This window comes from Eublepharis macularius, chromosome 7 (assembly GCF_028583425.1).
Source record: "Eublepharis macularius isolate TG4126 chromosome 7, MPM_Emac_v1.0, whole genome shotgun sequence".
NCBI classification, from domain to species: Eukaryota; Metazoa; Chordata; class Lepidosauria; order Squamata; family Eublepharidae; genus Eublepharis; species Eublepharis macularius.
In genome coordinates, this window is record NC_072796.1 from 95950981 (window position 1) to 95970709 (window position 19729).

Below are 19729 nucleotides of genomic sequence, written 5' to 3' on the forward strand. Positions count from 1 at the left end.
CCTGTATGGAACTTAACAGAAAAAATAAATTTAACCATAGAATGAAATAGATAGCTTCTGAGCAGTTTGATATGGATCCAGGCTTCTGTAACTTTCCCTAAAACTTCATGCCATAATGTGTACAATATTTTCTTTCCTTGAGGTGTTTTAAAAATGAAAACTCTCTGTACCATACAAGCTGAAAAATTCAGATTTCCCTAAGATTGCCACCTACCCAGGGAAGCTTTGTTTTCAATCAAGAGCTTAAGCGCGGATTTTGAAAAAAGAAAAGCAGAGTATCTCCATAAACATTTGCAAGAATACGCAAATACCGAACCTGTCTTTAAACATGAATTTGTTATGCTTTACCCTTACAGGTTTGTAACCTGTATACTAATTTGTTAGTAACCACGTACTAAACCAAGATGCATTATATTAAAGTTAAATTAATATTATGAGGATAAGGCTATTATCTCCACCATTTCAGACTGTTACATACATGTACGATTTCATCGATTTTAGTAGTCCTTTAGGATTAAGGAACATACTGGCTAATTGTACATGTAATGACTCAACATAGTCCACTTTCCAATTCAGTTGAATGAAAGATTTTTAGGAAATAAATAGAAGAAAAGCCACTCTGAGATGCATAGATGAGACAAGTTTCAGTTGTGCTTCTGAAAACAAAATAATCACTTATCCCCCAGTTGTGGATACACCTTATTATCTCCAATGAGCTGGATTAGCTTTTCACAGGATCTATTATCGCTTTAACACTTGATTTGAACATGTCAGGATTTGGCAGACACAACAACTGTCCTCACATACTTTTAAATCCAGTTTTCTGAGGGAAGAAAGAGCAATCTGGATTGGTCTGAGGGAGCCAGCCCTCTGATTGGTCACAGCTCTGTGCATCAATGCTGTGTTGGTATATCATCGTTTGCAGATTAGATTAGGAAAGAGAAGGCACAGGTGTTTCAAAAGGCACCATATATAAATTAGCTACAAAGCATTTTGAGGTTGCCAAAACGGGCCTATATTTCAGCAACAGCTTCTTCTGCAGTCTTTTCAACAGAGATGTTTATTGCTTCTGAAAGGGGTCCAGGATATGTCTGTGCTACATATTGCATTCTGCTGCTCAGACCAAGGTCTTCTGTATGATCACCTCGAGAGCTAAAAGTGGGGCAGGATCTAGTCCGTGCATAGTTTTGTTGCGTTCCAGTATTGGCCACCATCTCACTCACTGTGTGGATAGATGAAGCCCTCCACCTATGCCTTTGCAGTTTCTCCTCTTTATACTTTAGAGAGTACCAGGCAAGGGAAATGAACAAGAATCCAAGGCATTTAAGACCTGCTGCTAGCCCAAAATAGACAAAACGAAATGATGTCACATCATACTCCCAACACGAACCTTGCACACCACATTCCTGCTCCCACAACATACAAGTAGTGTCAATGACAGCTCCAAAGTAAATTGGAGTAGGGATGTATGCTGAAAAAAATTGGAAAGGGAGAAGGATTAGCAATGGTAAGTGATTCAACCATTAACGTTTGCAAGGTACAGCATTGTAAGCTTAGTCTATCCTATTAAAGTGATTATTTGACTGTAAATGCTCTAAATATGACCCAAAAAAGGGTAAAAGCAGGGCCAGCACCACCATTGAGGTGGTGAGGCGGGTGCTGTGGCGCCACAGGGGGTGCCGGGGGCAGAGGCACACACCACAGAGCTGGTGTGCCTGGCCACAGCTGCTGCAGCTGGCCAGCCCCATGCTGCTGCCGCTGCTGCCACCAACACGCCCCCTGGCCAGGTGCAGCAGCCATGGACCAGGCATGTCAGGCGTCCGGGGCAGCATGTGGAACCTCCCCAGCCACCTGCTGTGCCTGACTGGGAGCACGGGCAGCCTCCGCGCACCATCCCAGCCACCCGCCGGCCAATGGGGCTGGCTTGCTGTGTAATGATGTCATCACACAGTGACATCATCATGTAGTCCGGAGGGGTGCCAGAAACCCTGGCGCCGCCCCTAGGTACAAGAGAGAATGTGGACAAGATGTTTATGAACTACTTGATACCGAAATCATGGAGATGCTCAAATTAACTAAGCAATTTACCTGAATGGGTACTAAATCAAATATTGCATCTAATTTCTCCCTCATGTCCTATTGTAGTGTATTCAGTATTGCTTAATCATGGGAACAGGGGAGATACGGCTCTGCACTTACCAAGGGTTCTTAACAAGACAAATTGCATCCCAAGGGCAAAAGGCCGCTCACCATCTTCTACTGACCTTAAAAAGTCACAAGAAAGAATTAAAAGAGTTAAACTAAGGTAATGAACTGTAAGTATTTGTCTTCAGTTTTTAAAAGCTTCTTCACCAGTCTAACTTGAACATGCCAATTGTGTGAATCCATTTATACATAAGCAACAGATATTCTAAAAGCAGGTACTAAGACTTATAGAAAACTGATCTTGGGACTGACAGAAAGAAATGCAGCTGAGAAAGCAAAATGAAAAACTTCTCTTATAGCCTGGCTTAATAAATATGTGTACTGTGTGTTCTATTCATACCTGTGGACCATCTCTCACCCTATATTCGGCAGAGGGTGCTCTGTTCAGCAGACAAACATCTACGGGTGGTCCCTGGCCCCAAGGAAGTCCACTTTGCCTCAACCAGGGCCTGGGCCTTTTTGGCCCTGGCCTCAGCCTGGTGGAACTCAGTCTGTGACAACTCAGACCCAGCAGGATTTACTATCTGCCATGCCCGTTTGACGGAGGTATTCCGCCAGGCCTTTAATGGTTGAGGCAAATGGGCCTCTAATTCGGTCTCCTGCCAGAGGGGTGTGTGTGTCCCCTGCTTCTTTCATTTGCTTCTTTCATTTGCTCACTGCCAGCGACCCCTCCAGGGGCCTAAAATGACAGTAAACGGGACTATGCAATGTAAGCTGCTGAGGGTGGATTTGTTCTTTGTTCTTTTATGCTACTGGTTTTACCTGTTTCATTTTATGTCTTTAAATTGATGTGATCTGCTCTGAGCCTGCTTGTGGGGAAAGCAGACTATAAATTTAATAGTAAATAAAATTTGTATTAAACAATTCCCCCAGCTTCTTCAAAGAGTTCAGAGCAAGCTAACCTCTCCCCATCCGACCCTCTATCCAATAAGACAGGCCATCTCTCTCCATTTTGAGTAAAAAATAATTGAACACCGTGATTAATGCAATTTCCAAAAGAGGTGACATATAGCCAAACCCTTCTATGTAACATATAGGTGAAAAGATAATGTGACACCTTACAGTGTAGTGGTTAGAAAGCTGAAGTAGGAATGAGAAGGCCCATGTGTAACTCTCAGTTTGCCACAAAACTTACTAGGTGACCTTGAGTAAGCCCGTCTCTGTCTCTCTCTCAACTTCTCAGCCTAACCTAGGCTATTTTGAGGATAAAATGGAGGAGACCCACGTATGTCACCCTGAGCTCCTTAGAGGAAGGGCAGGTTAAAAGTGCATAGATTCATTCCCGCCCCCGCTTTAAAAGGAAGGTTTTTTGGATACTTTTGTCATTTCTGAATTTGCTCTGGCAGCTTGGAAAAGATTGGTTCTGTTCTGCCTGGTATAACAAAACAAGCCCTGCTGCATCAGAGCAGTGGTTCACCCAGCCTAGAGGCCTGTTTCACACAGTGGCCAATCAGTTGCACTGGAGAACCAGCAAACAGAGATGTTAACCTCCTCCCCTGCTGCTGTTCCCTCCCAGTACTGACATTTTGCTGCCTCTGACTATGGCATTTTCCTTTATTCACTGGAGCTAGCAGCTAATGATGGACCTATCCTCCATGAATCTGTCCAAACTAGAGATGGGCACAAACCAGAAAAAGAATGAACCATGTGGTTTGTTAAATTTCACGAACCACGAACTTTCACAAATTTGCCCCTGGTTTGCAAACTGGTTTGTTTGGTTCGTGAAAACGTCACATCCAGGTCAGAAAATCATCACTTCTGGGTGAGCAGAAGGTAACTTTTGGGTCAGCAGAACCTCTGCAGGAAGTCCATCCCCTGTTGCCTAGGAAACAGATTGATTGGACCAGGCTGTCTGCAGTGACGAACCAAAAAATGAACCAAACGAACCAGCCTAAAGTTCATGGTGGTTCGTCAGAAATGGGATCTGATGAACCACTGGTTTGCGAACCATGAACCGGCCTGGTTCGTGCTTAACTTTGGTTCATATTTCAGTTCGTGCCCATCTCTAGTCCAAACCCCTTTTAAAGCCATCTTTACTCACAGGCATCACTACACTGGGGCAGTGGCTGAGTTTGAGAGCTGTTTTTTTTTCTCCTAGAGAGAGTGGTCTCCCCAGCCGTGCAGTGCACCTACTTCTAAATAGGCCTACTCTGAACCCAGGAGATCTCAACAACTATTGACCCCTCCCAAATGTTCCATTCTTGAGCATGGTCATTGACTAGGTGGTGGCTTGGCAACTTCAAGCTTTCCTGGCTGGACAAATTGTTTATATCCTTTCCAATCTGGTTTTAGGCCTGGTTATGGGACTGAAACAGCCTCAGTTGCCTTGGTGGTTGACCTGCGCTGGGAGATGGACAGAGGGAGCGCAACTCTGTTGATTCTCCTGAACATCTCAGCAGCTTTCAATACTATGATCATAGTATCATTCTGGATTGCCTTTCTGGGCTGGCACTGAAAGACCATTTTGTGGTGGTTCTGGTCCTACGTGGCAGGTACTTTTCAGAAGGTGGGGCTGGGGGGACTGTTGTCAGCTCTTTGGCCTATGGGGTCCCACAAAATTCCATTTTATCCCTTATGTATTTTATCCCCCATGCTATATAACGTACATGAAACTGCTGGGTGAGGTCATTAGGAGATTTGGGCTGTGTTGTCACCCATATGCAGATGACACTCAGTTCTATCTCACACTTCCACCTGATCCCAGGGAGGCTGTAGAAACTGAACCAGTGCCTAGAGGCATTTTGGAGTGAATGTGGGCTAATAAACTGAAGCTTAATCATGACAAGCTGGAAGTGCTAATTGTAAGAGGAAGGTCTAATCCATCATTTAAGATGTCACCTATTCTGCATGGGTTGCATTCCTCTTGAAGGAACATGTCTGTAGTCTGGGAGTGCTCTTGAACATGCCTACTGCTAGATAAGCAGGTGGCAGCTGTGGCCTGGAGTGCCTTTTACCAACTTCTTCTGGTTAACTAGCTGCAGCCTTTCCTGGGCAGAAAAGATCTGGCCACCATGGCACATGCCCTGGTTACAGCTATATTCGATTACCTGCTTTGGGTGCTCCTGATTTCTGAGATTAGATAGGTGGCAGCCCAGGAGAGGGCCTTCACAGTTGTGGCACCAAAACTCTGGAACTCTCCCTCCAGGGAGATTCGTCCATCTCCTTCTGTTGCCATCTTCCACCAGGGGGTGAAGACTTTTGTGTTTCATTTGGCATACTTTCAATGATCCTTCTTTCATACCCAATGGTTTAATTGTTTAAAACGTTTTAAGCATTGTTTTTATATCTTTGTATGTCTGGTTTTAACTACTTTAATGATCTGTTTCAGTTTTTAATGGTTTTATAATGTGATTTTAATACGTATGTTTTAATGTTAGCTGCCTTGGTGGCCCTTATGAGGGCAGAAAGGCTTGACATATTGTTAAACAAATCCATCCTCTGGCAGTGAATTTCACTAATTACTCATTAAGTAGTACTTTTGTCTTTCCTTAATCTATCACTTAAAATCAACTTTATTGGTTGCCTCTAAGTTCAATTATTATGGGAAGGGATAAAAAATTCTGTATCCACGTTCTAGACCCCTCCAATGTCCCACCTTAGTTGTCCTTTTTTTAAACTGAAAAGCTTTGTAGCCATGAAAAGAATGGTTATGGCTTCTACAGATTTCTGTATGATATATAAGATTTTTCCAGGAGGAAGAAATTTGGAAATGTGAATGCTTTTTTAAAAGCATCTTACGATATACATGCTGAAGTACAGTAGTCAAATGGAACAATCTATCACGCCAATAGACAAATTGTTCAGTGGATTCACCTACTGTGAGCCCATTCCCACTGTACTTCCCATTTCCTTCTTGCCTCCAAATGCATCTGTAAAATGGGTGCAAGTAACAACCAGACCCTAACTCAGGACACTTTAACATGACTTGCCAGATAACTGATGATGATACAGCCACTGGCTGTATGGCAGGTGATATTTAATGATTCAGACACCTCTCACCTGAGTGTTACTATGATTGCAGATGGCTGGGCACATGCTGTGATAAGCGTAACTATGAAGAGAAAAACAAGGAATGGGATGAGCGTATTGCAGGTTCGATCACACTTTCCAGACACAGCATAACCATTCTCATTGAGATACGTTTTGACAATCACCACTCTTAGCTGGTTGCGCTGTCCCACCGTAGGTGGTGTGATAACTTGTCGGCTTTGAACACAGGCACATTCAGTATAATTCCTTATCTGTGAAATGCAAGAGAAGGAACATCAAACACCAACATTTCTTGATTGCATTTTTACTAGGAAACCACATTTACTATAGACAGGATTACATGGGTTCCCTAGTTCTGTGTTTGTCTCATAATGTGACTGCAGAAGGGAATTGATAGAAAGGCCTAAGCCCCTCCTCCTTCCACCCACTCACTGATAGTGCCCTACAAATTCATGAGCAAGTAAATAAGGTCACATTAAAGCAGCCCAGGAAGGTATGCTCCAGCTTGGCTGGTAGGCAATTCTGGGAAACCACTTTAATTCCCCATTAATGGCACATAGTGAAGCCACAGCCAATGAGGAATAGAAAGGAATAGGGTAGGTGAACTGGGAAACTCTTAAGACCTTTACATCACCACAAAAGACATTGCTCACTCCCAGTTGATTAAGGACCTGGCCAGGTTGGAGACAAAATGTGCTACTTTCAACAAATTGGATCCAATTCCACAGAGAGAGAAAATAGTAGTAGTGGGTCTAAGCAACTGCCCAACTAAGGCAACGTTCAGTACAAACTATGTAAGATCAGAAGCTAGCTAGAACAACTGTGTAGCTGCTGGTTAAGAAATCCCAAAGCTTGACTTTAAAAGTTTACTGTTGTGTGTACGATCCTCACAATTCACAAAATCCAAATATACTGTCCTCTGAGCACAGCAAGTATCCTTGTATACTATACTTTGAGATGGTTATGGCAAAGAAAGATCCACTATTTGGGGAGAGGCATATTTTAGAGGAGAAAGAGCTGTAATAATAATCAGTTATTGAGAACAAGTTTAAGAAAGCCTTCTTTGAAAGCACAACATTTTCTTACAAGGTTGTATGGACACACACACCGGATTCCTAGGAGAAATGGGTGGTTGCTTCAATAAAAAGGACACACTTTTTTCAATATCAGTGTTGCCTCCAGGACTCTGAAGTATGACATTGATTAAGGCTGAGACAAATTACTTAGATGGGATGAAGTTCTGACAAACAGCATAGGGAGTAATGCTGGAATGAACTGCTTATGTTGGAAGAAAGTAATAAAATACCATCAAGCTGGCCTTCCTGGTACACACACTATCCTTACAGGATAGTGCACTGTTGTGTGAGTAGTTGTGTCAAACTCACCCCTGCGGTATGATTTCCACTACTGATGCAGCCGGCCAGGCAAGGGTTGAAATATGTGATTCCATCTGACCCACAGACAGGTTCATATTCATGGATTTTGCAGCCACAGTTGACATTACAGCTACCAGTCAGATTCCTGTGTGTCATGGTGAGAGTAGGACTACAAAAAGGCAAGCGCAGTACATGTTAATAGCAAAAAATGATAAACGTATGTGACTATATTCTCAACTAGCACAGAGACCTACAAACTATTTTTAATTTTTTTACTTCAAAGAAATAATGCTGCCATAATAATAATAATAACAATAAGCAAAACAAGCCTGATACCCATTTACAGACAATAGCAACAATGTGTTAACACACATGGATATCCCACGTTATGATTAACAAACTATCAATGTGAAAAAGAATATGATGTGCAAACAATACAGTCACATCACAATGCAACATTCATTGTACTACTGTACTAATACATATGTTACAACACAGTTCCTTCAAATGTCTCTTATTAAAGTGTCTCCTGTGTCTCCAAAGCACATTCTTAACCACAGGGGACCACCAACCCCATTCCTGTTTCTTCTTAGAACAAGGTAAGAACTCCTTGGGTGAAGAATGAAAATTCCTGTGCTGGTCTTTGTAATGTAGTTTCTTTTTACAGGTGTCTCACATGATCTTAAAAAGATGTTACAGGAGAAAAACAGCCACTGACAGTCCTAGCTTTCATCAAAACGACTTCCTCAGGGACTTGTGGCACACCTGCAGCTGACTCATTCAATCTAACCCAGAGAGTGACGCGTGAGAGGAGATATGCGTGATCCACCATACTGACACCATACTGCTGGATATTCTGGCATAACTGTAGAATAACATCACCATTACAACAGCATTTATCAAGTACAAACCAATTAAGAGCAATTCCTGTTCTATAACTACTCAGTTTGCTTAAATTCACTAACTGAGCAATATTTTTCATTAAATTGTTGGTGCCAATTAGACAAGGGCACGATCCAAAAATAAATCCCGATTAAGCCGATCGTGGGTCTGGGCTGCCGCCGAACACAGGTTCCCGGTTCTAACCGATCAAGTCTCGTTTCCAGTCCAAAATCGGGAATCGGGGAGGCGAGCGCCCAGGGCAACCATAGTCAGGCTGTTGCGCACGCGCGTGTGCTCCTGAGTCGCCCCTGCCCACGCAGCAAGCCGGCTGTCCCGGTGCACTGCGGAGCTGGCAGCAGCGCGAGTGGCTCGGAGGCTGCCCACGCCGTTCACCTGCCCCTCAAGACAAGGGGAGGCCGGCTTGTCTGCATGCCCCTTGTCCTGGGGAAAGGCGAACGGCGCAGGCAGCCTCCCAGCCTCCCGCGCTGCCTTTTGCCTTTCCCCAGGACAAGGGGCGGCTGGCTTGCCCACATGCCCCTTGTCCTGGGGAAAGACGAACGGCACTGGTGGCCTCTCAGCCTCCCGCGCTGCCTTTTGCCTTTCCCCAGGACAAGGGGCAGCTGGCTTGCCCACATGCCCCTTGTCCTGGGGAAAGGCGAACGGCGCAGGCAGCCTCCCAGCCTCCCGTGCTGCCTTTTTCCTTTCCCCAGGACAAGGGGTGGCTGGCTTGCCCACACGCCGCTTGTCCTGGGGAAAGGCGAATGGCGCGGGCGGCCTCCCAGCCTCCCACGCTGCCTTTTGCCTTTCCTTTTTGCCCACCCCTTCCCCCTTCCTCCCCTGGGCTGCTGCTCCGTGTTTGGAAGGAAGCCTGCTAATCAAGGAAAGCTGGGCTTCCATTCGTGTTTCGAGGGCGACAGAAGGAGGGCAAACACAGCTCATTTCCCTGACTCCGTTGCACCGGGAATTAATTACTAGTGCCAGAGTGTCTGCAATTCTGAACAGAAACTGACCCATCCGATCAAGTCCTGAACTAGCAAACTCCCGACGGCTGGATCGGTTCCCATGGACAGAACCGATTAGCTGAGTCACAATGGCAAAAACGCCAAAATCAGGAGGTTTTTGAAATCGTAATTCAGATCGTGCCCATCTCTAGTGCCAATTATTTCAGAAGTATTGGCTGTATATGGCTGGACAAATTAGTCCCACAGTATCTGTTCTTATTCTAAAAACTCATCAGCCTAGTATGCGCCATTTTCATACATACCAGATTATGAAAAATCTACATTCACACTGTCATATATGTTAGCTTGATATGAAATTCCCATGTACAGAAATAGAAAAGATTAGGTTTCTAGGAAGAGGATATAGACTTAATTGGCAATTTCCACCCACTTCCTTTTTCTATGGCAGACTCCTCTCATATTATTCCTTAAGGTTTCCTCTCTCACAGGAGCAGAGATCAATGGGCTGCAGAAGGGGGGACAGGAAATTTCCATTCTGCCACTGAAAAATTTGGTTGGGATCCAACCCGTAAGATTTTGTAGCCTCCCTCACATCATTGTCCTTAACATAGTTGTTAAAGCATGAAATATCTTTAAACAATTTTTAAAATAATATTTTCATTTATTGTATAGGACTGAAGTACAAACACTACATCTACATATGTAATAAGATCTTGCAATTCCATGCTGATAAAACAAAGAATTCTTCTTCAGCCTGCAATGGAATTATTTAGAAATTCTTTTGAATATTCAGGATTGCATCACTTAACTGCAAGATGATTGAGATTGTCAGTTGTCAGCTTTCAATCAAGAAAAGACATGCAGCCAACATAAAAAGCACTTTAAAGCTGCTTATATTTATATGTATCTTTTTATGAACAGTTTCATATTGTATGAATTACTAAGCAGTGAACTTGAACAAGAGAATGCAAGTTGGAAGAGCTTTCTGAAATTTCACTTGCTTTACTTCTGTGTACTAAATTTTGAAGCACCTCTTGGCTCCCTGTTATTAACAAACAGATTAATAAAGTATCCATTTGGAAATGTTATTCACTAACAGCTGCTGTACACTTTATGCAGGAATCACATCTCCACAGATGTTATCTGCTGCCTGTAATAGAATATAACTGCCACACAAAATGCTGAGTGGCCCTCAGGGCCACTTCACACATTGCACTTATAGGTCTCGGCCTATATGTTTGCAGTGTATGCCTAAGAATGTATAAACATACCCATATGTTGCAAGTATTTACAAACTTTTTAACCCAATTTACAAAATAAAAAAAACCAGTGTATCTAAAACCAAAGAACTATAAAAACTAATACACGCCAGTGCACCAGAGGGGGGGGGGGCAGTTCTATGAGAATTGTTTAGCATATATTCAAGAACAATGTAGGTTTTTTATATTAAAAGTTGTACAAATATGCTAAACTTATACAACATAAAAACTTTTCAGACTAATGTAGAATTTGTGCAGATATATCAAATATGGAACCAAAATCTTCCAGTTTCAAGACAGCAGGCTTACAGACCAACAAAAGAGTGTCTGAAGAAGGGTGCTCTCTGCCTCATGAAAGCTTTCACCCTTAAAATCTTGTTAATCTCTAAGGTGCCTCTGGACTCAACTTCTGCTGTTCTATTGCAGATCAGTACAGCTACCCACTTAAAATTAAGTTTCAAGCCAGAACTTATTCAGATGTTTATTCCAAGTTAGCTGCTTAATGGATCTGGAGTTGTTCTGAAATTTCAATCCAGTTAAATCAGACCACAAAGTTGAATTATTTTACATCTTTACAAAACCTTCATTCGTTATACGAAACAAACCCCCCCTCCTGAACTAATTAAACACCTCTTTTTGAAATTGTGAATACCTTCATAACCTTTAAGCAAAGCATCCGGACAGAAGGTTCTGAAACAGGGAGATTACTGGACTCTGGTTGTATTTTTGATATTCTACATCAGTCTGCAAATACTTGGACTTGTATCTGCATAATGTGTAAAATGCCCTTCCTTACTGTCACCCTGACACCCTGGCACAAACAAGATATTCTCTTCAGACATTATTCCAGTTGTGAAATTTATATAAGTGTCCACAGCTTCAGAACATAACCTCTGACAACTAGTCTTCAAGTATGCCAAAAATTTATCTAGCTCATCCATTAACTCCTATTAAGACCAGACAAAGCCAGATTCTGGTCTAGGTGCCAGCATTTCCTAAACTGTTCTTAAAAGCTAAAAGCCAACTTCTCTGCCCCTTTTACTTGTCTCACAGTCAGACAACAAATTAGTTAAAATGTAAAGACTAGAAAATATTTGCAAATATCTCAACAGATTTCATGTAACCTGTGAAGATTACTGAACCTATAACACTGTCAGAACGAAATAAATTATTTAAGGAATGTGAGACATGAATTGTTGTTTTGATATATCACCTTGTCTTAAGTTACCAGTTAAGGTGACTAATAGTCAAGGAGAAATTAAAGAGGTAGAATCAAAGTTCCTCAGCCATTAACAAGTGGCATGACAAAGGTTTCTGGCTGCTATCTAAGGATTACCATTGTGATTGGACACTGCTCCAGCTAAAAGATGAAAGGACAGATTTTGGAAAAGCTACAAACAATGTACCATAGGCTCTGTTTTTATTACGCCATTTCTAGCCAATGCAATGAAAATTGGGGTTGGAAGGGTCTGAGAGAAAGCCTGAGAGAATCCTCTCAGAGTAAATGAGAAGATCCATCTAGGAGGCAGCTAGATGCTCAGTGGAATCACACAAGCAGGCCTAGAAGGCAACAGCTTTGTACCATCAACAGCTTTGTGCCATCTCTCAACTTGATGGTTCCATTCATTTATCATCACTGCTGTTAGACCTATCATCCTGGAATTTGTTTAATCCCTTTTTAAGTCATGTGAACTAATCTTGTGATAGAAAACACACACTACTTCTGCATTGAATTAATACTTTGGGCAGTAGATCCAGGACAAACAAAAGAGTACATTTCACAGATTATAATAATATTACAAAAGGGGGGGGGGCGTGAAACTTGCAGGGGTAAGATATCTTAGTTCACCCATCCCCTCCTCACACTCTGTCCATCAGACCTCATGCCCACTCCCCCCAACTCAGCTGTCCAGTCATCTGGTTCATGCTATGACTGTGGCAGCATCTGCTGCACCAGCAGATACAGCAAGCCAGCATTGGAGGGGGGCGTGGAGGTCTTGCATCTCCTTACTCACCTTGCTACCTTCAGCACCACCATCTCAGCTGCAGAGGGAGGCAAGTTGGCAGCAAATACGGGATATGAGGGGGGTAACACTCCTACCCCAGCCATCTGCCTCCAGCTCCTCTGTCTCAGTAGTAGGCAGCAGAAGAGAGGCCTGACTGCCTGCCTGCTCTCTGTTTTGGGTTTTTTCTATATCCCCTTTCATTTTTTTTGAGGTTTAGGATTTTTCTGCAAAACTGGGATCTCTCTTAAGTTGGGAGGGGGAAAAACCCTTCTCTCAATGTAGTTCTGAGCTTTGAGTTTCTGCATATGGGGCCATATTAACTATTAGATACCTTGATAAAAAAGAGAGAATCTCTTTTATCATGTGCTCACTCAAGCCAAACAAATTGGATAGATGCTCACATTTAAAAAAAAAACAGTTGCAGGAGCACAGGTGAATTATTTGTTCCTTGGGTGCAGTGAAAGAAAGGAGGTGCAAATGTATTACACCCTAACCCCCAGCTGCAAAGGAAGAATACTGGTACTTCTCCCATAGACATTGTAATTAACATTTTTAAAACATATGAGATACCCTTAATTGGTCCTCAATTATTTACATTTCTACATTAAAAAGCACCTAATGCTTTTTTCATACAGAAGGAACTTGAATCTCTTGTGATATTTTTAATTGCCCTTACTTAGGAGACACACAGGGGAGATATGTAGGGGGAAGATAAAGAATGAAAAAGAAGACATCTAAATAGTAGCCCAAAAGTGGCTGCAACATACCATTTATCAGGGGTCATTTCATAGAAAAAGAGCTGCAGGAACTCATTAGCATAACCCTATTAGCATAACTCATTAGCATATGCCACACCCCTTGCCATCGTCGGAAGTGTGTCATTAGCATAACTGATTTGCATGTGCCACACCCCCTGACATCACCTATCTGGTTGTTTTGGACCCAATCCTGGCCATTCAGGGCCGAAATTGGGCCCATAATGGCAAAAGGGGCTGAAAATGGCCAGAAAGGGGCCCAAAATGGTCAGGATCGGGTCGCTGCTGAGCAGGAGAGTGATCCACCACCTGTCAGAAGCCCGATCCGGGCCGTTTCGGACCCAATCCAGGCTGAAATGGGCCCAAAATGGCTGAGAGTCAGGTGGGCAGGGCCACCTGATATGTGACCTCTTTGGGGAACTGCTGGAACTGTGTTTCTGCACATTCCCCCTCGAAATGAGCTTTGCCATTTATAGAAGGGCATTGCAACATCAGACATTTTATTTTCAATACCTGTCCTAATAATCTCAACCATGGAAACATACAGTTATCATTTTTGCTATGGCCAAACAATGAGTTGCTGTTTGCGTTGAGCTATATTCCACATCCAAGATCACATTCCTTAGTTACCATGAGTTCAAACCCTGCCAACATATATTTTTTGCCCTAATGTGTAATTTTTCACTCACTCACTTTAAAATTAATTTACCATTTTATTGCACATTCATCCAGTTGGGATATCCAAGCATAGTTACCCCAGTACCTATTCAATGCAAATTGGTATTATGAAAGCTAGACTTATTAAATATACTGAACAAGCCTTATAAAAGAAAAATCAACATGGCTTCTACAAAAAAAAATAGAGAGGGATGAACCAGCAGACATTACATCCTTGAACTTCCAAAAAAACACCAAAACCTTTGACAAAGTCCCTCTCAAACACCTACTGGTGCTGAGATATAATACCCAGAATGTCCTTGTACTTTCTTATAACATAGGAAAATTACTGCATATCAGCAAATACAAGGCTGGATGTGTCAACTTAAATTTGCAGAATCTCTTTTTAACCTGAGCCTTTCAGTAGTTTTCCATTTTCTGCAACCAATTACGAACACTCAGAGTAGCAGGGCAGGGGCATTACCCAGAGCTAAAAGCTGCATTTTATACTGAATCATGTCACAGCCCCATTTCCTCTCTTCCCCCTGTACTGGCGCTATGTGCAGCCTTGGGGTGTGTGCTTCTCAAAAGCATGGCTATATATTGTGCTCTGCTTAAATGATAGATAACAGCTTTTTATAAAGCATCTGCTTTTGATCGGGAACAAGGGACAAATCCACCTAGCATTTATAGAACACCTATTTATTTAGGAAATTTATATACAGCCTTTCTAGAGACCTGCTCCATAGACCATCAAATGTGTGAGGAACTATTTATTTCTGAAGCAAAAGAATGCTATTGGTATCTTAATTAATGACTCTCGAGTATCAAAATCAACTCTGACAATGAATTCTGAAAGTTTCAAAACAAAAGCTTCAAAATACATTCATAGTTGAAATTTAATACACCAGCACAATCAATCAAGGTTAACTAAGGCAGATAAGAGAGGATTCCAGGAAAGAGTATCTTGTATTTAGAATATGATCAGTGACATTAGAAACATAGCAGAATGAAAGATATAGACAAGGGCCATTTCTTCACTGCCTTATTTTAGCGGCACAGTATCGCTATTATGCCACTTTATTCTCATTAGTACACAAGAACGTAGACTTCCCGCTTTTTCTGCTTTGAGATGCGTTCTTAGCACTATTTTTGGCATGCATGAGAATTCTTAGAAACGCTTCTCTAGAGAACACCCACTCAGCCACTCCTCCTTTCTCGTTTGGTGCTTGCTCAGAACAGTTGCTCCCACCCACAAACTGGAATCCTACAAACCTCTGCAGACTCCTGGCAAAAGTTTTCCCCTCAACCTTTTTTTTTTTTTAAATGTTAATTGCGATCTTTCACTTAAAAGGAACCCATTGCATTTCCCATTTAAAGTAATTTAGATCCTGGAACAGAGGGGCAATGAAACAGAAATGAGAGCGCTGGCAGCTAGAGGCAAATCACACATACCCTCCCTCCTTTTAACAATGCCTCAGGTGATTTTAAAAGAGATCCACTGCCTATTATAGCGCTTTTCTGCAGCATGTGAACTTCTGAAAGTGCAACACAACCACAAAAGTCAAGACATTTGACCCAGCATGTGAACACTGCGTCATGAAAGCAGGATCGGAAATGGCGCAGTACAAGAGCAAAAATAAGGCATTGAGGAAACGGCTAAGGTTAATTGAGGCAGTGAAATGAAAGTCTGGGGACAAAGAAAGTTTGGTACATAGATTTACATGTATAGGCAGTTCTACACAAAAGCCTGCACATGTCTGGTGTTCCTATTAACTTACTTTTCCTTGGTCTATGTAAGTTCTTTCACTTTGTTTAATGATCTTAGCTTTGTTTCTGTTTTATTCTCTCTTTGTCATTTCTGCAGTCAAGATGTACCACTGAGAACATACTAGATGTGATTCTAAGGGTTCTTGAATGGATCCTCAGACGTAATTTAAGATTTTAAAATAGCTGTGGGGAAGGTGAAGGATTAGTATTGGAGGCATACTGCACTGTTTTCCTGATCAGGTCCCCTTTCCCAGGCTGCTATTTGTCATTATTTATATAATTAGTAATAAAGTCTGTTGTGGGGAAAAATACAACGGGCTTTAGAAAGGGGAGGGCGGGCAAGTGGACATTGCCTCCTCCTCTGTGACTGATCCCAGCTAGATGAGGGGGGAGCAGGAATTGCCTCCTGCTCCACACCTGATTCCAGCTGGGTGAAGGCGAAACGCAGGCATTACCGCCTGTTCTGCACCTGATCTCAGCTTGGACTTCCCACTGTGGCGTGCTCTCAGGGGGATGGGCTGCCTCTTCTGGGCTTCCCTCCACAGCAGCACCCTCCGGAGGCACACCAGGGTAGCAAGTGAGTTGTCTGGAACTCACAGTGTAGATGGCTGGGGAACGCATTGGCAAACCACCCCATAAAAAGTCTGCCAAGAAAATGCTGTGATGTGACGTCCCACCATGGGTCAGTAATGACTCGGTGCTTGCACAGGGGACTACCTTTACCTTTACCTAAATTACACATCTAGGGATCAAATTATAGATCACCAGTGTCACATGTAGTTTGATCTTGAATCCTTTTTGTACAAAACTCAAAAGAACATATAACAGAAGTATGGCCCATAACAGAATTAGATATATAGTGTATCAGACAAAGTGCTAATTATTATTGCAACAGGCTCGGGTATAGAAACACAAGACTTATCTTAAATGATTGTCAGTAAAATTTATCTAATTTTGTGTTAAATTTAGTTGTTTAAATAAAGCTGAAATTACTTTCATTAAAAAAAATCTTCAATAAAGCACTTTATCATACTATTTCATGTGGTGACTGTTTAGGCTCACCCAGCATCTCAGCAGCAGTATTAATCACTACCTACTCAGTGTATTCAGATCACATTCTGACAAAGAGAACTGTGGTTCTCGAAAGCTTATGATACAGTAAAATTGGTCTTAAAGGTGCTACTGGATTCTTCACTAAATCACATTCTGATACTGATGCTGGTTTTTGCCCATGACCAGCGTGCATGTTGAAGCATTCAAAAGATCAGGATGTATGCAGTCCACAAGGTAACTGCCATCTCACTTCTTTTCTAGTATTCCTGTTCTCTGTGCTGAAATTTTCTGCAGAAATTGTAGTCATCTAGAAAGAACTGCAACCAATTACTTGGTTGTAATCCGCCCTGAGCCTGATGATGCGGGGAGGGCAGATATAAATGGAATAAAATAAATAAATAAATAAATTTAGAAATGTCTAGTTCATAGCCGGTACTCAGCTTAGCAAAATTGTTCCATTCAAGGAGGAGTCATAAACACAACCTGAAATTACCACTGTCCCTAAGTAAAAACCTGAAAATATTTTTAAATCCATAGCGTGAACTCTCATTTTAATTATTATTTAATCAAATAATTATTAATTAAATAATTTATTTAATTAGTATGCATTCTTTTCTTTTACTACCTTCATACTGTTACCAGATATAATCAGGCATCTGTGAGTACAAGGGTAAGCAAAACTTGATACATGCTTCTGAGCAACTGTGAAATGATGCTCTCCGCTTGCCTTAAAATACAACACTTTTGTGGACGCTCATTATCTAGTCACAAGATGTCGAACCATTCACAGGTGATCTTGATCCCAACTATTTATGGGACATTAATAGCTGTACATTGCAGGGGTTGAACAATGAATTCTATAGCTTCTTCCTTGTTTGAACCAGGTACATGTGGATATGCTCTAACTTCTTTCCATCAGGTAAGTTTCCTGTGAGAACCTCAAACTGTGCTGTTGTCTTTATTGTTATCTTGCATTATTTTTAGTGCCATCCTGAGCAGAATCACACCCTTTTAAGTAAGTTACTCTTGAGATGTTGTTGTAAAAGGCCTCAATTCTCCAATGTTCTTATGGGCAGGGGATCATTGTTACCTTTCTATAAATGCACATGAAAAATACAAAAGACACTTACCCTGTGGTGTATGGTATATTAATGCCCCCTAGGTTAATACTTTCACATCCGACAATGAAGAGCGTTGAAAAGCACAGCAAAGACACACCACTGCAGATCATTGCCAATTTCGCAGACTCTCTTGCACCAAGTTTGAGTTTTTTAATAATGTAGCCTCCAATGACAATACCAACACCAGCACTTGGGACAATGATCACACCTGGTTCAGGAGGTGAAAGGACAGGATAAAATATTTACTGTGGATAGTGGAAAAAATACTTTTACCACTAGCGACGCTTTAACATTGCCATATCAACCATGTTGATTAAAGCCCAATTTTCACAAACAATATGTGATGTGAAAAACACGTCCAACTTATACCATTCAGACTACAGGCAGAAGGGCACAAATGGTTGTAAAACCTCACACGCACACACAAAAATTCCCTACATATAAAATTAGATGGAGTGAGGACCAAGATTTTACTCCAGCCTTCTCCCTGGCATGCTCATCTTCTGTGCCTAGGAACATTTTTGCCTTGGGGAAAGCATTCCATCCTTTGAACTCTTATCTGCTGTTTAAAGTGGTACCATCCAAGGCACAGATTTACCATCCCATCTGCTGGCTCTGAGAACCAGGCCTAATTCTCTGCAAGCAAACAAGTGTCAGAATTTTAAGTGCCTCACAATGATGTCAAAGGATTAATAAAAGCCTCCTTATGATTTTCCCAGAGGCGGCAGAAGCACTATAAATAGAAGTATTGTTACACACAAGTAGAAATATTGCTTTGTTTTTATGCTAGCCCAAGAATGAAACAAGCTCTTTGCGGGAAAATGTGTGAAATTCAGATGGAAAATAATTCAGTTTAGGGTCAAACTGGATAATTATTCTTTATTAAAATAAAGACACTTAGGACAGATGACAGTTCAAAAATCTTTGGTGCTTAGAGTTGTCACCCTCCAGGTGATGGCTGGAGATCTCCTGGAATTACAACTGATCTCCAGGTGACAGAGATCAGTTCCCCTGGAGAAAATGGCTGCCTTGGAAGGTGGTTCCTCCCCTTCCAAGGCTCCTCCCCTTCACAGGCCCCACCCTCCCCAGGCTCTACCCTTCAAATCTCCAGGAATTTCTGAAATGGGAGTTGGCAACCATATCTGGGCTAGAATTTTGTGACCAGGTATTATTTTATGGAGTTCTGCCTTTTGTGGATATTAGAACTAGGTTTTGCAAGATTTCACCAAATATATAGATTTCTCAAATTATAACAGAATTTAATATCATGGCTTGAAATATTCCCAAGTTATACTTAACTCTATTTTGCTGTTGCAAGCAAACAAAGCAAAGTATGGGCAATCAGTCTGCAATTGATTCTTCCAAGTCTGGAGGAAAAATTCTGTGCTAGGAAGGACAGTCAAAACGAAGAAGAAACAGAAATTGATGCAAAGAGAAAATTGTTTAATTCTTCGTGTTTTGCCTCTGCTTCATCAAGGAGCTCTTCAGAATTCTCCTGGACATCTATTTTCTGGAATAGATGTCCAAGAGAATCGCAACAGTGTTATACAACAAGAAGAAACGCGTAGGGGTTATACAATATTAAATAATTTTATCTTTGCACCAATTTCTGTTTCTTCTTCATTCTGACTTGACTTGGTGCACACACACCCTTCTTCCTCCATTGTTCACTAGGAAGTATAGGCTTGCCTAG

General features: G+C 41.8%; 1 protein-coding gene across 1 annotated transcript in view; it reads right to left on the reverse strand.

Moving 5' to 3' along the window:
• Positions 1–1013: 1013 nt before the first annotated feature.
• Positions 1014–19729, reverse strand: part of SLCO5A1 (solute carrier organic anion transporter family member 5A1) — an 87608-nt gene continuing 68892 nt past the window's right edge. Inside the window, exons 5-9 of the mRNA XM_054985481.1 lie at positions 18046–18244; positions 7581–7740; positions 6205–6446; positions 2200–2264; positions 1014–1471 (exon numbers count right to left, since the gene is read on the reverse strand). Of these exons, the coding sequence (XP_054841456.1) occupies positions 1014–1471; positions 2200–2264; positions 6205–6446; positions 7581–7740; positions 18046–18244 (1124 nt within the window). The remainder of the gene's footprint in view (positions 1472–2199; positions 2265–6204; positions 6447–7580; positions 7741–18045; positions 18245–19729) is intronic.